General features: G+C 37.7%; 3 protein-coding genes across 3 annotated transcripts; all 3 read right to left on the bottom strand.

Moving 5' to 3' along the window:
* Positions 1-791: 791 nt before the first annotated feature.
* On the bottom strand, positions 792-8,345 carry LOC145233370 (coiled-coil domain-containing protein 83-like). Its single transcript, XM_080098090.1, has 10 exons — positions 8,187-8,345; positions 7,689-7,773; positions 6,740-6,908; positions 6,261-6,370; positions 5,731-5,788; positions 4,002-4,176; positions 3,239-3,346; positions 3,048-3,181; positions 2,307-2,452; positions 792-1,634 (listed from the first exon to the last, which is right to left on the bottom strand). The coding sequence occupies exons 1-10, from the start codon at positions 8,291-8,293 to the stop codon at positions 1,404-1,406; spliced, it is 1,323 nt and encodes a 440-aa protein (XP_079954216.1). The 5' UTR covers positions 8,294-8,345; the 3' UTR covers positions 792-1,403.
* Positions 8,342-9,674, bottom strand: LOC145233371 (uncharacterized). Its single transcript, XM_080098091.1, has one exon. The coding sequence runs from the start codon at positions 9,573-9,575 to the stop codon at positions 8,532-8,534; it is 1,044 nt and encodes a 347-aa protein (XP_079954217.1). The 5' UTR covers positions 9,576-9,674; the 3' UTR covers positions 8,342-8,531.
* A 985-nt stretch (positions 9,675-10,659) lies between these two features.
* LOC145233715 (uncharacterized) lies at positions 10,660-15,904 on the bottom strand. The gene is made up of 5 exons (XM_080098490.1): positions 14,049-15,904; positions 13,839-13,931; positions 13,472-13,650; positions 11,901-12,003; positions 10,660-11,785 (listed from the first exon to the last, which is right to left on the bottom strand). Exons 1-5 carry the CDS (start codon positions 15,664-15,666, stop codon positions 11,268-11,270), a joined length of 2,511 nt encoding a protein of 836 aa, XP_079954616.1. The 5' UTR covers positions 15,667-15,904; the 3' UTR covers positions 10,660-11,267.
* Between the last annotated feature and the right edge of the window lie 1,274 nt (positions 15,905-17,178).

Raw genomic sequence — 17,178 nt, 5'->3', positions numbered from 1 at the left:
AGGCTAGGTCACGTTCACATCTCTGCTGTTTCCAAATTCAGCCGTTTTCAGTCGGGCTGGACGATAAAGCGGGAACGCCAACGCATACAATGTAAGCGAATGGCGTTTCTTTAGAGTGGTGAGCGCTACGCAAACTTGGCCCAACCTATCAAGTTGAACAATTTTGACCTCACTTGTGACCGTTACACAGTTTTTTGGCTTTTCATTGTTGTAAAGCATTGCACTAGGTACAAAGTCCATGGTTTGTAGTCTGTGAGGTCCTACACTTGGGCAGTTAGGGAAATACACATAAAAAAATTTAAGCTATGATTAAGGAAATTTGGCCTCATCTATAGCCAACCTTGATGCAAGAAACCTTCGATGCCCAAATTGTTGAATGGGTGTTTTATTTTATCTGCTCATCGCAATGGGTTTCTTTGATTATTATCCCTTTCATAAAAAATCAACTCTTTTTGACTTCATGTCGTACTAAAATGGAGATCTTGGAGGAAGTGTACGACTGAACGCAAAAGTATCGCTATCATTTCTTCCACCAAAGGAGTGGCATTTTAATATTCAATGGACGTGTTAGCAATCTTTCATGTACAAAAAGTTGTGGCTATACCCCAAAATAAGACAAATACATTTGAAACCAACCTGAATGCGTGACGCGAAAGGCTTATAGCATCCTGCGTAGGTTACACGTGTATAAAGGGCAGATAGACTTGCTTACACTGCTGTTATGCATCTGCCGTTCATCACTGAGTCTCCCACGCTACGAGGCAAAGGCCGGTGTGAACCAGCAGGCTGAGTTTGCACGGGAAAGACGCAAACAGGTTTATTTTCGACAAACTGGCGACGGATTTAGACAAGTGACTTACAATGGGGTGGAAAAAAGCATGGAATACTGACAGGTGCGTTTGCTAATAGGACGGATTGGTGAGAAAGATGACGTCACAGAGTACTCGCGCGACACCTTGTGGTGTATAAAAGCATAAACAGTGATGGATTAGTTTGTATGGCTGTATACTGGTGAAGTAAGCAGGAAAGGAGTGTAAGTGTGAAAGGCACAATACATAGGGGACAAAATTAGAAACTGTGCATTGGAAGTTTGAACTAATGACTATGAACAAACCACAACTGAATGTTTTAATTTTTCTTCCGGTTTTGAGATTAAAATTCGACATATTTTAGTGTACATTACGATAACACACGGTGCGTGATACGACAGATCCTGTTTGTAGCCCGAGAACCATTATGTATGCACAAAAAAGTTGTACTTTTTGCTCATTGAAATGGATGGTGAATAAAATTCACAGTGCAATCTAACTATCACAATAAGCACCTCCAAAAAACAATCATAAAAAAGTTTACGAAAATATTTAAAACTCTACAAAAAACAACTGTATCACAAAAATTTACATTCACGCCGCTATACTTTCGGGACTTGTCGATGGTAATGTGACATCAGAAGGGGTAATTTCCAGGGCTGCACGAAGCATGGGTGTCTGCACAGGCCAGCGAGGCCGGGTCACAGTCAAATCAGGTCGTGTTCCATCCACAATTTCCTCTCTGGCATCCATTTCATATATGGGTTTCTTCTCGCCGGTAACACAAAGAAGTTTCACCTCCAGGGGACCAAGATGAAGATATTCCTGTATGGTGGAAGTTTGTATACCAAGGTAGGTGTAAAGTTAGTTAGAAAGCACAATGCAAGGAATTTATATTCTTTTTAATTGGCACGGATATGGACAATGGCTGATGCTAAAACTTTGGAATTAAAATAAGTCGCTTTGGGTCGTTTTGGGCTGGGCATGTCTATTTTTTTGGACATATTTCGAAAAATATAAATGCTATGCACCGGATCTGTCCCTCTAAAAGTAGGCATGTTAATATTCACGATCACTGAGTCAAAACTGTTTCAGTAAATGATAATTAAGAATCAAATGCTAGTGATTCAAAATCAGTAGTTTCACATCCTCGTGTCTACTGATTTTGAGTCGGAAGCATTTGCTTCTTAATTATTGTTTCGAAAAAGTTCCAAATGAGCAGCGTGAAAAACTGTATCTAATATTGTTTATTTATTGAAGAACATTGGATAAAGGTGCCATGCCCCCCCCACCCCCTCATCACCTAAAAAAAAATTAAAAGTGCACAGTTTTGGTCTTGCACATCTGTGTTTTCTACCAGCTTGTATAAAGTCACAACTTTTTAGGCTCCCTAAAAAGGGGTGTTTGGGTTATGACATTAAAATTGGTTATTGACATTCATTGACACTATACACTAGGAAGACACTAAAAGTAATTTTCAATTTTAACATCGCCTACCATATCTTTTTCCAAATTATAAGCATCTTGATCCTCATCATTCTCTTCTTCCTCATCTTCATCCAGCTCCTCCTGAGGTGGCATGATGGAAAATACTTTGTCCTCCACAGCTGCTTGCATAGCACTTCTTGGGCGATCTTCAATAGCTGTAAAGCGAAAATATAAAATGGTAACAAAGTTAAAATGTGATTATTTTAGTTAGTGACATAAATGATGGGGCTACAGGGTAAAACACATCAATCGATACTTCAAAATGGTGTTTTCTATAAACTGTCCTAATTTCATCCAATTCAGACATTGTTTAAAAGTTTATCCATTATGGGGTTAGTGGGGTGACTGATAGGGTTCCACACCTAAACTAATAAGTAACCAAACCATAATGACCCAACTACAGTCCAGTAAAATTGTATACAAATCGGCAAATGTTTAAAATTTTGACCCCTGGAGAGGCTGTCATAGGGTGTTGACTTCTACCTGGAAAGCGTCCAGCAGCATACAAAAACGTTTTAGAGTTTGGGGGGCTAGTAGGGTAAATATTGGGGCGATCAAGTCAAACAGATGGCACATCTACATGACTATATCTATCATCTGTGAAAGTTTTATCCAAATCCATCAAAGACTTCATGCCAGAAGTGCATGTACAAACTTCACCAGAGAACAAAAAATGGTTTGAAATCAAGATGTGCCCCCTTCAAGAAATGTGACCCATATATACATGTGTATATTTTGCACCATAAGTACCCATCTGCGCAGGGGTGAATACATCTGGTGTGCTTCCACCATCTTTATACACAGACATCTGTTTCAAATCCATGTCTGCCATGTTTTCATCAATCAGAGCATCATTGTCAACAAACTGGGTCATGTAAAAGTTTCTGTAAAAACACATTGTGAATAGGAAAACAAACTTGAAAAAGAACATCCCAACTAACCTTGAAATTTTCAGATCTTCCTGTCGACAGTCAAGCAATTCACTGATAATTTCTAAGTTTTCGCGCTCAAGATCTTCCAATCTTTCACGAAGGTGTTGTTCTTGTGCTCTACAGTGATGCAAAAGTTATTTTCACGAGTTTTTCATTAAACCAGCTTTTCTTCTAATAAAGATGATGGTTGTGTCATTTTTACTATAAACAGAACAAAGTGGTTTATCAGGAACATCGTTATGAATGTATAGAATGGATTAGTTGCACATTGAGTAAGGGCAGACAGCGCATACTATTTTCACCTTTTGGGGGCTCATAATTACAAAACGTGACATGGTTGAAGAAAAACCAAAGACTTCCCAATGGAACTACTTCATAAAACCACTATCTGAAATAAACTGGAAACCACTGCCTAAAACAGTGAATCTTAACATATGGGCCATGGAGCAGTTTGCAAGCAGGCCACAGACCTAGGCAAAAATGTTAGGTTTAGTTTTAACAGTCGGCTGAGTAAAATGTCCAGCCCAAGCACTTTTATTGGCACCCAAAAGAATTAAGAAACTGGTTTGCTGTTTTGAACAGCAAGTTTTCAACTAAAACAAGTAGGTTTAAATAACATAGTGGGCCACAACACTTTTACATTATCCACGTAAGGGCCAATAAGAAAGGTTAAGAAACAGGGGCTTAAGACAACAATATTAAATGCTTTTGTGTGTTAAAAGCAACAAATGTATTGAGTGTGAAGTGTTTTCTTTAGGACAACAACACAAACCTATGAATCTCAGCCTCATTTTTCAGCCATTCGTTTTCATGAACTTCTTGAACACTTATTGGGTCAAGTTTTCCCATTGCTTTCTCAGATGCAAGATACTTCTGTTCAGCCATACATCTGTCCATGTGAGATTTGACTTCCATTTTTGCAGCATCAAGCTGCTTTTTCAAATGAGCTAGGGCAAATAAAGAAGCGATAATAAAGAAACTCACACAAAAAACCTTATCTAGTTTTAAACAAATGCACCCATAAACAAATATATACCAAATGTATTTTAGCACAATCATGAGTTTTAGCCATATATCCAAATCAGATAAGTTCAGAAAAAATCAGATATTTTTGAAAAGGGGTTGAAAATAGGGTTGGGATTTCAGACCTAAATTGGAAAATACCAAGATCAGGATTTCTCAGGATTTTTACTTTTTGATCCTGGGAATAAAATGCTGTGCTAAAAAGACACATTTTGAGCTGCATTTTTAGTGTACTGAAACAGACTGTGTGTTGCGCTAAACACATATTTTCGTGTAGTGAACTCTTATTTAAGGAAGATAAGATTGTTTTCCCCAAACTGAAAAGAGCAATTAATTTAATGTGGGTGCATGAACAGACAAGCGGTGTTATTCAATGTTACCAATGCAAACTTCACTACTTTATTATCTCTTCAGTTTACCATGCTACTTTAAGATTTAACATGTATGCTGCAGCTGTCCATAATAAGTAATATATCTATCTGTTAATGGCAACGCGGTTCCGGTTAGGACAATGTTTGTGATTTCTTGCGAAGTGCTAACTGCCGAAATTTAACATATCGATCAGTTTTTGCATTTAAACAATGTAAAAAGTCACAAGAATGGGTAAAAACGTTTAATGTTGTATTGTTTCGACTGGCCAAACACTTAATAGTTTGTTACAAACATTGCATCGATGTTAATCAAGTTTTGTTATAAAGGGACACATGATTTGTAACTTGCCAATGCTTGGCACAGTTTATGCCTTCTACAGTTAAGAACTTTAGTGCATTTGTAACCTTGCGCAACTTAACAGTTGGATTGACGTTTTAGAAAGGCGTTCAGCCTTTGGATGTTGTTCCCAGTTTTTTAAAAACAACCATTGTTATTACGTGACAGTCACGCTAATCTTGCTGCAGATTTGCCAAGTAAGCAATTAGCAGCGACAAAAGGAGGAAATACAGAGATATGGCTAAAATCAAATATTCTTTCTGTCAATTGGATAACGGTAGAAGCTAGTGCCCTTGCCTAAATGGCTCCGAACTGGTGAAAGTGCCAAAGTTCAAAGTTGTACTGGGTTTCAGTATTGTACTTTCGGATTTGGGCCTGCTTACAATTCTGGACAAAGCAGCGCTTTGCCGCTTAACATGTCGTTTTAAACTAGAAAACGAAATAGGCAACGGTATAACTACTGGCAACGATGTCATATGCGGTCTAGCACATTTGTGAGGAAAATTTTCCAAAGCAAATCTAATGACTTCACATTAGGGACATTCCCTAATAAAAATGTTGGACCCTGCCTTTAAAAATTTCTGGATATGCCCCTGGGTGTAATCTAGGTTTAATCCCATGATTTCAACAAAAATCATCCCTGGATCAGGATAAGAAAAAAGCTTTAAATCCCGGGATTTCCATGGGGTCCCCATCCCAGTTGGAAACCACTCGTTTAGAGTATCAACAGATGGTAAAACAATTATAAATATATAAATAGCTGCACATACCACACATGTCATCAAAGTTGGTCTGCATATCCTCTAGCTCTGTTTCCAGCAAATGAATCTAAAATAGTCAAAAGGACATTTTTACATTGACTAGTGATGGGACAATACCAGGTTTTAAAGCGAGTACTGATACCGAGTACCACATGTATATACCTTTGATACAGAGTACCGAGTACTTAAGTGTAGTGTTGTACTTAGTTGTATATCACTGGCTAATTTTTCTGCCATGGTCGGGGTACAGGCGTGTACACACACATGCCGAATACGTGATAGAGAAAAAGATACATGTAAACTGGCGAATTTTTTTTCCACTTTTGTGCTGTCCAAAGCAAATATTGGCATAAAGTTGCCCGTATTTATATGGTGTAAATCGGCCTTCGGTACTTGCATGTTGGTAGCGAAAACTGAGACAAAAATATTTCGATACCGAATACGAGTATTGGTACCACTGAAATAGTTCGATACCATCGATACCGAGTACTCGTCCCATCACTAACATTGACCTTGGTTGATGAAATACGTAAACGTACCTGGGTTTTGTGTTCATCTGCCCCAAAACTTTTGTAACTGGTCCAGAAATCAACTTCTGCACGAAGCTGTCCATAATCTTGATCAGTTCTGGCAATTTTAAGTCTTAGTTCTGAGAAAGTGTAAAAAAGAAGTAATAGGCATGAACACGACAACGATGTCAATTTAAAAAGTGTGATTTCGATTTAGAATTTTTGTTAAACAGTACTAAAATGTCCCTATTAATATGTGTTAATTGATGTATAGCGTTAATCCAGTACTGCAAAAAGAAACCACAAGTTTGAAAAGTTTATTTCCACAAAAAAAATGTTTTTTCTTGTTTAACAGAAATATACTTCATCATAAAAGCACCATCAGTGTATTATCACAGGACAAATTTAACGGAACTGTATACATTTGGAAAAACTACAACATTGGCTACATCCAGTAAGGAGCAATTGTATTTTGAAATTCACTAAGCCACAATTTACAGTAAAAATACCATCAAGTGATTCTTCTTCAGTCCTTCCAGCATCCCATTTCTCCTTTAGTGCTTGCTCCACATGTTCACTGTTGTAAACTTCTTTTTGTTCCAACTCCTGTTCCTGCTCCTTGGCTTGCCGTAGCAATGTTTTGATGTGAATAAACTGCTCATCTTTCAACCTAGCATTCTACAAATGTACAAGGCATATGTTGACAAAATTTTAATGTATTTATTAAATTGTAGGCCTGACTTAACTAGTTTTTTTTCCTATCATTTGTGTGGTGTACATTTTATGTTGAGCCAATATTGTTTCTATTCCTGTTGTTTTTATTTGATTCCTGTCCTAAATGCATTTCAGTGTAGTCATTACATATTAACATAGGTAAAGTTATTTGCTTTAATGACAATTGTTGAAATAGTTTTATAATGTTACCTGAGTGAGTTACAATTGAGTTAATGCAGTGGTTGACATATTTAGGTTCGTTTGGGGATTTGAGAAGAAAGTAAACCATCCATCATTTTTTTTTATGTCAGAAAGTGTGTATTTATCAAATTAAATCTTGAAAACTTTTGTGCCCTTAAAATTGCGAAGCGGTCCTATGCAGTCATTTGTAATCCTAAACATGACTTAAAAATGAAAATATTTCACACAAATTCTATTTTATAAGTGTTTTAGTTTGGCTGAAGACGATTTGTTTGTTTCATTTTTAACCTCGATGAGTAACCAACACCTGAATGAGTTTTTCTCACAATAAGTCCACCATTTAGCAGTCTGTTTTCTTGGAAGTCTGTTAATATTATTATTTCATTTTTTCAGCGACATATATAATAAAACAATTTGCATACAGTTCTGCACAATTTCAAAGTAAACATCACTGTATCTTATACTATTCTTGGTCTTTAGAGTCAGAAAACACAGTAAAATGTTTGTTATGAACCAAAAAATGTGAACATACAAAAAATTTACCCTTTCTTGGTAACGTTTATTTTTCTCCTTGAGGCCTTTTATTTCAAACTGAAGTTCTTCAGAAGTTTTCTCTTTCACTTGAATTCTGCAAATTATGTACCCTTAGAATTTTCAAGCCTTTACTATATATATGTAATGCACGAGTAGATTTTTGCATTTAGGCTGCTTATTATAATGATTTCATAATGCTAGATAGAAATGCACACAAAACTTTAAGCCTTTGGATCAAATGAAAAAAATGAGTATAGACATAAGTGTATCTTTGGTATGTTACAAGTACTTTGTCCTAAAAATAATTTTAATAGATAAAATTTCCAATTTTTTTTTAATTCAATAAAAAAATGTACAAAACTAGCCTTGAGTAAAAGTTTTATTTAAAAAAATGTTTATTGATCGGATTATTGGGTGATAAAGCCTGTAGTATAGGGTTTAACTCAGTCAAGTAGACGACAAGTGGACTTCAGTTCAGTTACCAGTGCCAAACTTAACACTACTCACTGGAAAGCCATTATTGCCTCTTTCAATGACATTTCATCTTCTCTTTTACCACTTTTCTTCTTAGCCTTGCCTCCTCCCTTTCCCTTCTTTTTGCCTTTTTTAGCCATTTTCGTCAAATTTTAAATCCCAATGGTGTTAACCTACATTTTAAAACACTGCAAAAAATAAAAAAAAATTGCAGCATGATTTGAAAAAGATGAAAAAATGTTTTTGTGTAATTTTCTCATATCTTTTGCCAACCAAGAATAACAATAAATAAAAGAGTAAATGCTAAAAAAACGGAAATCAACAGAAGTAGCTGATTTTACATAGCATATATCTTCTTCAGCATGATGCTAGTTTGTATCAACAACTCTTAGTTGAGGTCACATCAGTGGTACTATTTTTAATTTTAATGTTCCTAGGCTGGAATGGTGGTGGCTTAAAATTTAAATTGACTTTCTTAGCAACTAAATTTAACACAGTGGAGTCGTTTTTGCTAGATTCGGGAAACTTCTTATTCATAGTTTCAACAAATTTTTGATGGAAGTATCCAGTTCTAGTTTTTAGGCGTGATGTTTTTTTCACAATACATTTTGATTTATCTTGAAGATTTTTAGGTTGATCATCCATCTTTCTTTCAGTATGATGCAAAGTTTTGTTTGTTTCTGCAGCAAATATTGTTTCATGGGTTGAATCAAAATATGGTGGTGGAGGAGGAGGAGGAGGAGGAGGTAAAAACAAGGGGATGCCAAAGTTATTGCAAGGAATGGGGTTCGTTGGCTTTTGCTCGAGACTGGGATAATTTACTGCAATGCTGGATGGTTGATCATTTAGGGAACAAGCTTGTGGTTGGGAGACTTCCTCTGATATTGAATTTTGAACTTTTACTGTGTTATATTTTTGTCCAGTTTTAACATCCTTGGTTTTTGTCTTCCCCTGTGCGTTTTTACCTTTGTTCAGCCTTCTGGATTCTTTTTCTAAAACTTTAGTTCGTAAAGTCACAGATTGTCTGCGATAAATAATTTTTTCTCGGACATCAGAAACAGTTTCGTATTCGGGAGCATAACAAACATGTAGCATGCCCCCATAAAAGTATTTTTCATCAGCATATTTTTTGGCAGTTTTTGCAGCTTGTATATCTTGAAATTCCATCAAATAGGTTTTGACAAATTCCTCTTGAGGGTAATCTTGTAACTCTCTGGCATGTTTCAATGTTCCGAAGGCAGAAAATAACTTAATTAAATCACTTTCCAATGCTGGGCTTGGAACCTCAGTCACAATCAAATACTTTGATTCAGTATTGACAGTAAACACTCGCACACATGTTTTTCGTTTCCCTTTTCTGTAGTTGGGTCTTGTCTCGCAGTATTCTCTTTTAACATGATGCTCAGGTACATCTTCTTCCATTTTCCTAAAAACCAGCTATACCATAATAGAAGGGCATTATTAACATATTTTTCTCCAATTTACTAACAGTTGTTTTGGATAATTTGAAGGAAAAACAACGGTGTGAAACTTTAACTTTAAAAAATTAAAAATATATTTCTGAAAGCCTTGTCACACTCGCAAAAATAAGATAAATCCTTTCGGCTAAAATGGATTTGATCCCAACAAGTACACTACCTGCATCAACCAAATGCAATACTTTATCAATATTGGTTTCGGTGCCTTAATTCTCGAAATAAACTATCATACACTTGATCTTGATTCAAGATAACATATAAAATCAACAACCTCTATACCTCCACCTGCTGTCCGTAACTAAGAGCAGAATAGGTGTTTTCCCGTAACTGCATTTGGAAAAATATGTTTATTTGTGTGCGTACATTCACTGCAATTTTTCATTGCAAAAATTGTGTGAGATTTTAAATTATTTAAATTGATTTAAAACAAATTTAATGCTTGCATTTTTCTTCTTAATACAAAGATACGGATGGCTGGACATTGTTTTCCATCCATTGTGACGCCAGCAGTATTTCGCGCTTTTTCTCAGTGTATTTTTGGTAGACCCTAAGTCCTTTTGTTTTGCAAAATTATATGATTAAGAGTTATGCATATCCGAAAAGTTTAGAGTGGTGGCAAAAGATACTTGTGTTTTAAGAGACATCAACAATCATTTCGGTGACAAAACGGTCGAAAATTCTTTGGAAGCATTGGCGAATATTTAATATGATTTACATGTGTGCATTGTTTATGCCCTGAATAACAAAGTCTATATAAAACAGTTTGTTTTATACAGACTTTATTGATTAGTACATTTGTCTCAAACATTTTAGGTTAATCTTTAAAAGGTCTAGTTGTTGCAGCAATCATTGTAAAATTCGTTGACCACAACTTTTTGCGACTGTTAACTTCTGTAGATGTGGACCTTCCACAATGAGAGAGTAGTTTGGTTTGGATTCTCATCACTATGGTAATAACTTGGAGATTAAAGGATGCTTGCGAAATTGTTTCATGACAACAAACAAGGTAATTCTGTTATTACTTGAACTAAAGGTAATGGATGTTATATTTAATAGGAGAGCCTACATCTAAAATATACAGGCTAGCTTGGATCGCTTGGTAGGCTACACTATTAGCCTACACCTAGTAATGTTAAGGTCCACCAAGCGATATAAAGATATGCACTTAGGGATATAAAACAGCACCAATTGATGAAACAGTACAAAAAGCATTAAAAAGGTACAACAAGTGATAGAACGCTGCACCAAGCGGTGGTAACAATGCACCGAGCGATCCAAATTTGTATTTTTTCCCATAATTTTGAAGCACAAATACTCTTTGCGATACTTCAGTAATTTTTCGCATGATTTCTATTGTCAACAAACATTTTCAGCACAAAAAACATTGTTTTGTATTTTCATAAAATACAGTAAATCATGCTATATAGAGGAACTAGGTAAACAACTTCAATATGTACAAAAATTGAAAAATTAGCCGTTGAAGTATGAACAACACCGAAACATCCAACCGCATCATTGTTAAACACGCATTTAAGAAGAAAAACGGCGCCCATTTTGTCCCAAATTTTCTAATAAATGAAAGACAAAGGCTCACAATGATTTTACGCGAAAAACAGTTTGTCTTTGCTTTACACGATTACTCTCGAGACATCAGGGCAACTTTTTCGTTTTGCTCAAAGCTTGACGGGTAGGGTTTGTTTCCTTCGGGACTTCTTTCTGGAGACATGGTTTGTCGAGACAGGGACCGTTCTTTGTCTTCTTTTCGGCAATCAAAAAGTTGTGACTCATAAAGTGACCTTCCTTCTTTTGCTTGGGATGCGCACAAAAGTTGCAGCGGCAAGGCATACTTTGAATCTAAGTCATGAGCGCCGAATGGAGGCGACAACTTTGTAAAAAAGTTACCGCCTTGTGGCGCTAAAGATTCGGTAAGAGCGTTTTTTAGAACCCCAGCGTTTGGCGCAGTGAACATCGACTCACGGGAACTCGAAAACATTCCCGATAAAAATGGAATGGAGAATGCACTGGATGGGTTTGGAAATTTGCTTAAATGTTGTCCGGTAGGGGGCGACATCGGGCTTCTTGGTGTTTGATCACTCTGAGTGAAATGCTCGGTTGGGGTTGGCTTTGTGGTAAACTTGCCTGAGACGGTCGGCCCTGTAATTAAATAATACGTTTTAAGGGCGATCAGTCAAAGCGACAAAAAGCTGGAAAATGTGTTTCACTATTGTAAAGGACGTTTTCTCTATAAGTCATTTTTAGACTCTCTTACCAAGAGCGGTGGAATGGCTACAATTTTCAAGCTCTCTTTCGTGGTTGGACGCCTCGACTTTTTCTTGCCGTCGCCATTTTGCTCGCCGATTCTGGAACCAAACCTGCACGGTAAGAAAGTAATGTCTTTAAGATGATGGCCCAACTCCCAAGTCAACTTTCAGACAGTAAAGGTATTTGTGACGGGAAAACTAATCCCACTATACAAAGAACTGCGTAACACAAGTCTGCAGTAGCGAAACGTTTTCTTTGTGACAATTACATCGTCTAATTAGATCGCGGACGTTCTAAATGTAAAACCACTTTTTACCTCGTAAGGTATGACCCTGCGTAAGAACTGTTGCCGATTTAGGAAAATGGAAATTTGATCTAAACAGAAAATCTATCAGTCAGTGTAAAAATGATTGTGTTTGTGCTGAAAAGGTCACCACTGATAAGAAGAGGTGATAGCTAAACGTATTGGATACACTTTATGTCGTAATCTGTACCATCTGCAAGAAATCAAGATGCAAAAATCTGATTGAAGTCTTGACAGGTGACGGTAATTCATTATTCAAACTCTTCCCAGTTGTTTCTAGAATAAACCCTTCCCTTTCTGTCAGGGTGTATCTCTTCGCCATTTACAAGTTTACAGACTGGAACGCTTGTGGTCTCGCTTTTTGGCACCTCTTCTTAACTGTTCACCCCGATTAAATCGGGCTCCTCTATGATTGCACGACGACAGACCACAAAATGAATTAATGATAAGCGTTTGTAGCATTAGCTGGTGGAAGAAGTTGCGAAAAAGCACCTGCGTTTAATTACCTGCCCTAGGGATCTTTTTTCCGGTTTATTATTTGTCATGAATTATCCATACGTAGTTTAGCAACATTGGGTCGCGACAATTCCACCCAGCAATGGCCGTGACTTGCAGATGGCTGATTTTTACAACCCGTCGTTAATTATGCATTTCAAATTACGGCCTTGTTGTCATCGCTGAGTGAGAAATTGCCCGCTTGGTGATTGGGCAAAGTCTGCAGTCAATTATATCGTGTCAAGTGATTGCCAATTCATTAGTGTTATGTTGTAATTTTTGTTGCTTTGTCCCAATACAAGCTTAGGCAAATTCTTGGTTTACGGTGGTAAATCTTTTCTACTAAAATTTAGCTTTGTTATTGGGGACAAAGCATGTGTTATGTTGGCTGAAAACCAACGCATTAACGCTGCCACCTTTTAGAAAAGACCGAAACTTATTTTTTATTTGGTGAAAATTTGCTTGATGTTGTTTCTTGTAACGAAGCAACGAAGGCTTAAAAGTTTATCGCATTGTTGGAAATTACTCGCCAAACCCATTAATACTCCTTTGTCTTAGTGTGTTATAATCGTTTAACAGATTAAGGTTATTCAATAAATTAGCGTTAAGCGGTTTATTGGTAGTTAGTATATGCCTCTTACTTGAACCATATGTCACTATCATGAGCAAACCAGATTTAAATATTTTTTTAACTTCAATTATTTTCGACTCAAACACTGCACAACTTTTAAACAATGGTTCCAAAACATTTTTATTTTTTGAAAACTTGATTTTCGTACCTGAACTCTGACTTCAGGCAAGTTGATTTTAGTCGCCAACTCTTCGCGACTGTACACGTCCGGATAATGTGATCTCTCGAATGCTCGTTCAAGTTCGTGTAGCTGAAAGGTCGTGAATGTCGTTCGGTTTCTACGCAATTTCTTTTTGTTGTCAGAATCCGACAGGTTTGGAGACTTTTCTGGAATTGAAACTTGGGTTCTTTGCATTGCTCACAAAATTAAGTAATGTTAACAAGAGATAATTATACAAACAAATAAAAATTCAATTATTGTTTCTTAATTTCACACGGTGTTTACAAAACATCGTTGGGCATTAAGAAATTAATTTTTATTTTTAGCCTTTTTGTCTTTTATTTGACACACTGACCTGCAGATGGACAGTCAAATGCCTCGTCATTTCGTTGACTCGTTTGGAGTCTGTAATTGACAGTTTGCTGACCATTGGTTCGGACTGATTGTGCTACCGGAAAAAAACAAATCGATGTTAACAATAAAGCAATGGCATAACCGCCTGCCGTTATGACAATTTACTTGCAATCGTTATCTCGCTTATGTAAGTATCGATTGACCATTTTACCTTGCGTAAAAGCTTTTTTAGGCGTAAAATGATTTGTAGTGGGTTTCGTATTTTCAGATTCACTTAAGTAGCGATTCATGAATGCGTCTTGACCTTCATCTGTGCTCATTCGCTTTCCTTGTTTTGATAAAAGGGAATACATGGCAAGTATATTGTTGTTGCTATTGTTGTCGCCTTTGCTTGAGGCGTTGGGCTTAAAAACCGGCGCCTTTGTGGCCTCCCGCGGGCCCAGAGTGTCGTTGGAAACGTCGATTTCGTCATCACTGCTGAAAACGTCATCATCGTTGTCAAGGTAACGCTCAGGTGGCGTCATTGGTCGCTCGTTTTGTTGCTGTAGCATCATCATGGCGGGTGGAAACATCCATTTAATTGGATTAGGCAAACCGCTATTTTCCAGAGCCTTTGCGTATATTTGCTGGATGGTTGCGGCGGCGCTTGGATCCAAAGCCGTCGTCGGGTTGTTCTGCAACAGAGCAGCGAGTAGAACTTCGTGCTCCAAGTTATCAATTCCTTTGTTGTCAATTGCGGTTTTAACGGGAAATTCTGGATCTGATACTTTTCTTTCTTGTGTTGTTTTGGGCCTGCGCGGCGATGTTTCGTCGCCTTTACTGTCAATGCGCAATTTTTTTCGACGATGCTCTTCCGCCTCCCCAGATGTTGCCTCCATCGCTCCACGTTTCCCATCGCTACTTTGCAGTCCGGCAGAAAGTTTCAAATCCCCTGAGTATTTAGACTCAACCCTGGTTTGGCCAAACGGCAAAAAGAATCCTTCCTTAGCAGGTTTACCGTCTGCCGACGCAGCCAGCGTAAAAGGTGATATTTCATCGGAGCTGGTTGTCGATGGTGCCAACGGTTTGGTCTGATTATCATTGCTCTTGAGCTGTACCAGCGGGTGTACAGCCTCTTGTTTTGAATTTCCAACAATAAGTGGATTTCTGAGCTCGTGATCCTCATACCTTTCTTGTTTTATGACACCATTTTTGGCTTCGACTTCAAGAAGTTTGTCAGCGTCTACTGTTTTAATAGCCTGGGCCTTTGCATGTATATCGTTTTCCTGCTTGTCAATCGAATCGTGGCGTGTATGCCGCGAAATTTCAGATTGGAAACTTACTTGATCCTCTGTCAAGTTGCGTTGTTTCACGCTTGCCAGTTCATTCGAAACACGTTGCTGCCTTGAACCAGCATCTGCGACTTGCTCGGTGTTTTGATGGTGCTGCAAAATTGAGTTAGTCATCTGATGCGAGTTGTACCCGTACAAGGACGAGTACATCTGCTCTAAATACCCGCCCAAGACTTCCCGTACAGCAGGTTGTGGGTACTGTTGAACAAATAAACCTGGTTTCGTTTCAGAGCTGTTGTGCTTTATCTTGTGATTTCTTGCGTGAAACATCATAGCTGCGTATTGACTTTGCATCAAAGCAGCGTTGTGAAATACATCGCTAGGTAAAGTAAACTTTTCTTCATTGCCACTCTTGGCATTCTCATAATAATACTGCGCGTCCATCTTGGGAGTCTGAATCTGTTGGCAAGGATCTGAGAGTCTACGTTTCGGCTGCGACGCGTTTTTCGTTGTTACATCATAATGGGGCGACGTCTTCTCGGCGCCGTTCGAATCCATTTTGGGGGCTTCGCGATAAAGCGTGGCTCTGGCAAATCTACACACAATAACTAACTTAAGCCAATCACTGCCGAACAGAAAACATCAAAGTCAAGGTGCAGTAGGTAAACCAGTCCTAATTGAATCTACACATGTGAAAAAACATACGTTGTAAATTGCGATTAATGATCTAGACCAGATTCATGTTCCACAATTGTGCTGTCTATTTTTTGTTATTGGTCGTCTTTCTGTCCTGAGTCACTAGCACACTTATCTTGGATTATTCGTATTTATTTTTTACGACAAATTAAAAAAATGCGTTGTTAATAATTTGGTTTGGTTAACAGCCGAGTCATGGTTTTGTACAAGATTATACTGGCGCTTTCAAACGTGAAATAGGCCAATTTTGTAGGGATCCTCGGTTAAAAATACTAAAAAGTAGAGGTCCACAGTGCTAATTTGGTGATTTGCAGAGTCATTTAATCAAAGTTACAATTAAATAGGTAGAGAAAATCATAATCTCTATATTATTTATGTGTAACATCGCTCACGCTGGAGAGCAAAGTCCACAATGAAAACTGTAAATGAAAGCGTTATTGTTGTTAATTTTAACCTGTCAGAAGTCGATTGCTTTTGGGTTGTTCAATGCAAATTATCCTCATGAATTATTAGTCACTGCCCAATACGACTCTTTGCCCTGACAAGGTAACATCGCTTTTCACATCCACTTCAATTAAAGTTGACTTACAAGCTGGTCGCACGCACTACACCTTAATAAGACAGAGACAACTGCAATTGGTACATGCTTTGCAGTTTGCACATAATCAATGGCCAAGTTTTCGATTTCAGGAAATGTGAAATAAAAAAATTATCTCGCATCGAGAAATATTTGCTGTTTTACGATCAAAATTTTTGCTATTGCAAACTAAATTAAATCTCGGTTCAAAATTAGCCACACTAAATAACAGCAATGACAACTGACAACCCTTTGGATATCTTAAAGCTCTAGGTTCCACGTCTTTATACTTGCAATATTTAGTTAATTTTAATCTGATCATTTAGTATGTTTAATACCAAATTACCAATTCTTTTGCATTGTTTTACTTCAAGTCTAGTACAACATATTAAATCTATGATTTGGATTGCCTGCTATTTCTATGTACCTCATATACCTGTTTCTAATGTACCACAACCGTTTTAACCCCTTCCTCCGCCGCGTAACTGTCCACTGCTCTGTGCTGCAGAGACTGGCACCAGCAATGCTGCTGTTCTCTCGTTTATGCAACATGGCGCTTGTGTTGTTGGCCCAAGCAACTACAGTGACGGTCACCGTTTACCTCGCCTTGTTAGCCGCATGTATAGTTTAATCACCAAATTACGCGCGCTACTGCTTGCCAGGGAATCGATTGCGAGGAGTTTAAGGCAGCAGGCGATTAACTGCGCTCACAAGCTTTTTTGACAGGCTGCCCTCGCTGCCATATCGCAACGTAATAAACCGCGGACTTGTGTGCGACAGAGCGAATGGCGTTTAAT

Source organism: Phallusia mammillata, chromosome 6 (genome assembly GCF_965637545.1).
Source record: "Phallusia mammillata chromosome 6, kaPhaMamm4.hap1.1, whole genome shotgun sequence".
Lineage (NCBI taxonomy): Eukaryota > Metazoa > Chordata > Ascidiacea > Phlebobranchia > Ascidiidae > Phallusia > Phallusia mammillata.
Note: the sequence above shows the minus strand (reverse complement) of the source record. Positions and strands in the feature narration are given on the sequence as shown.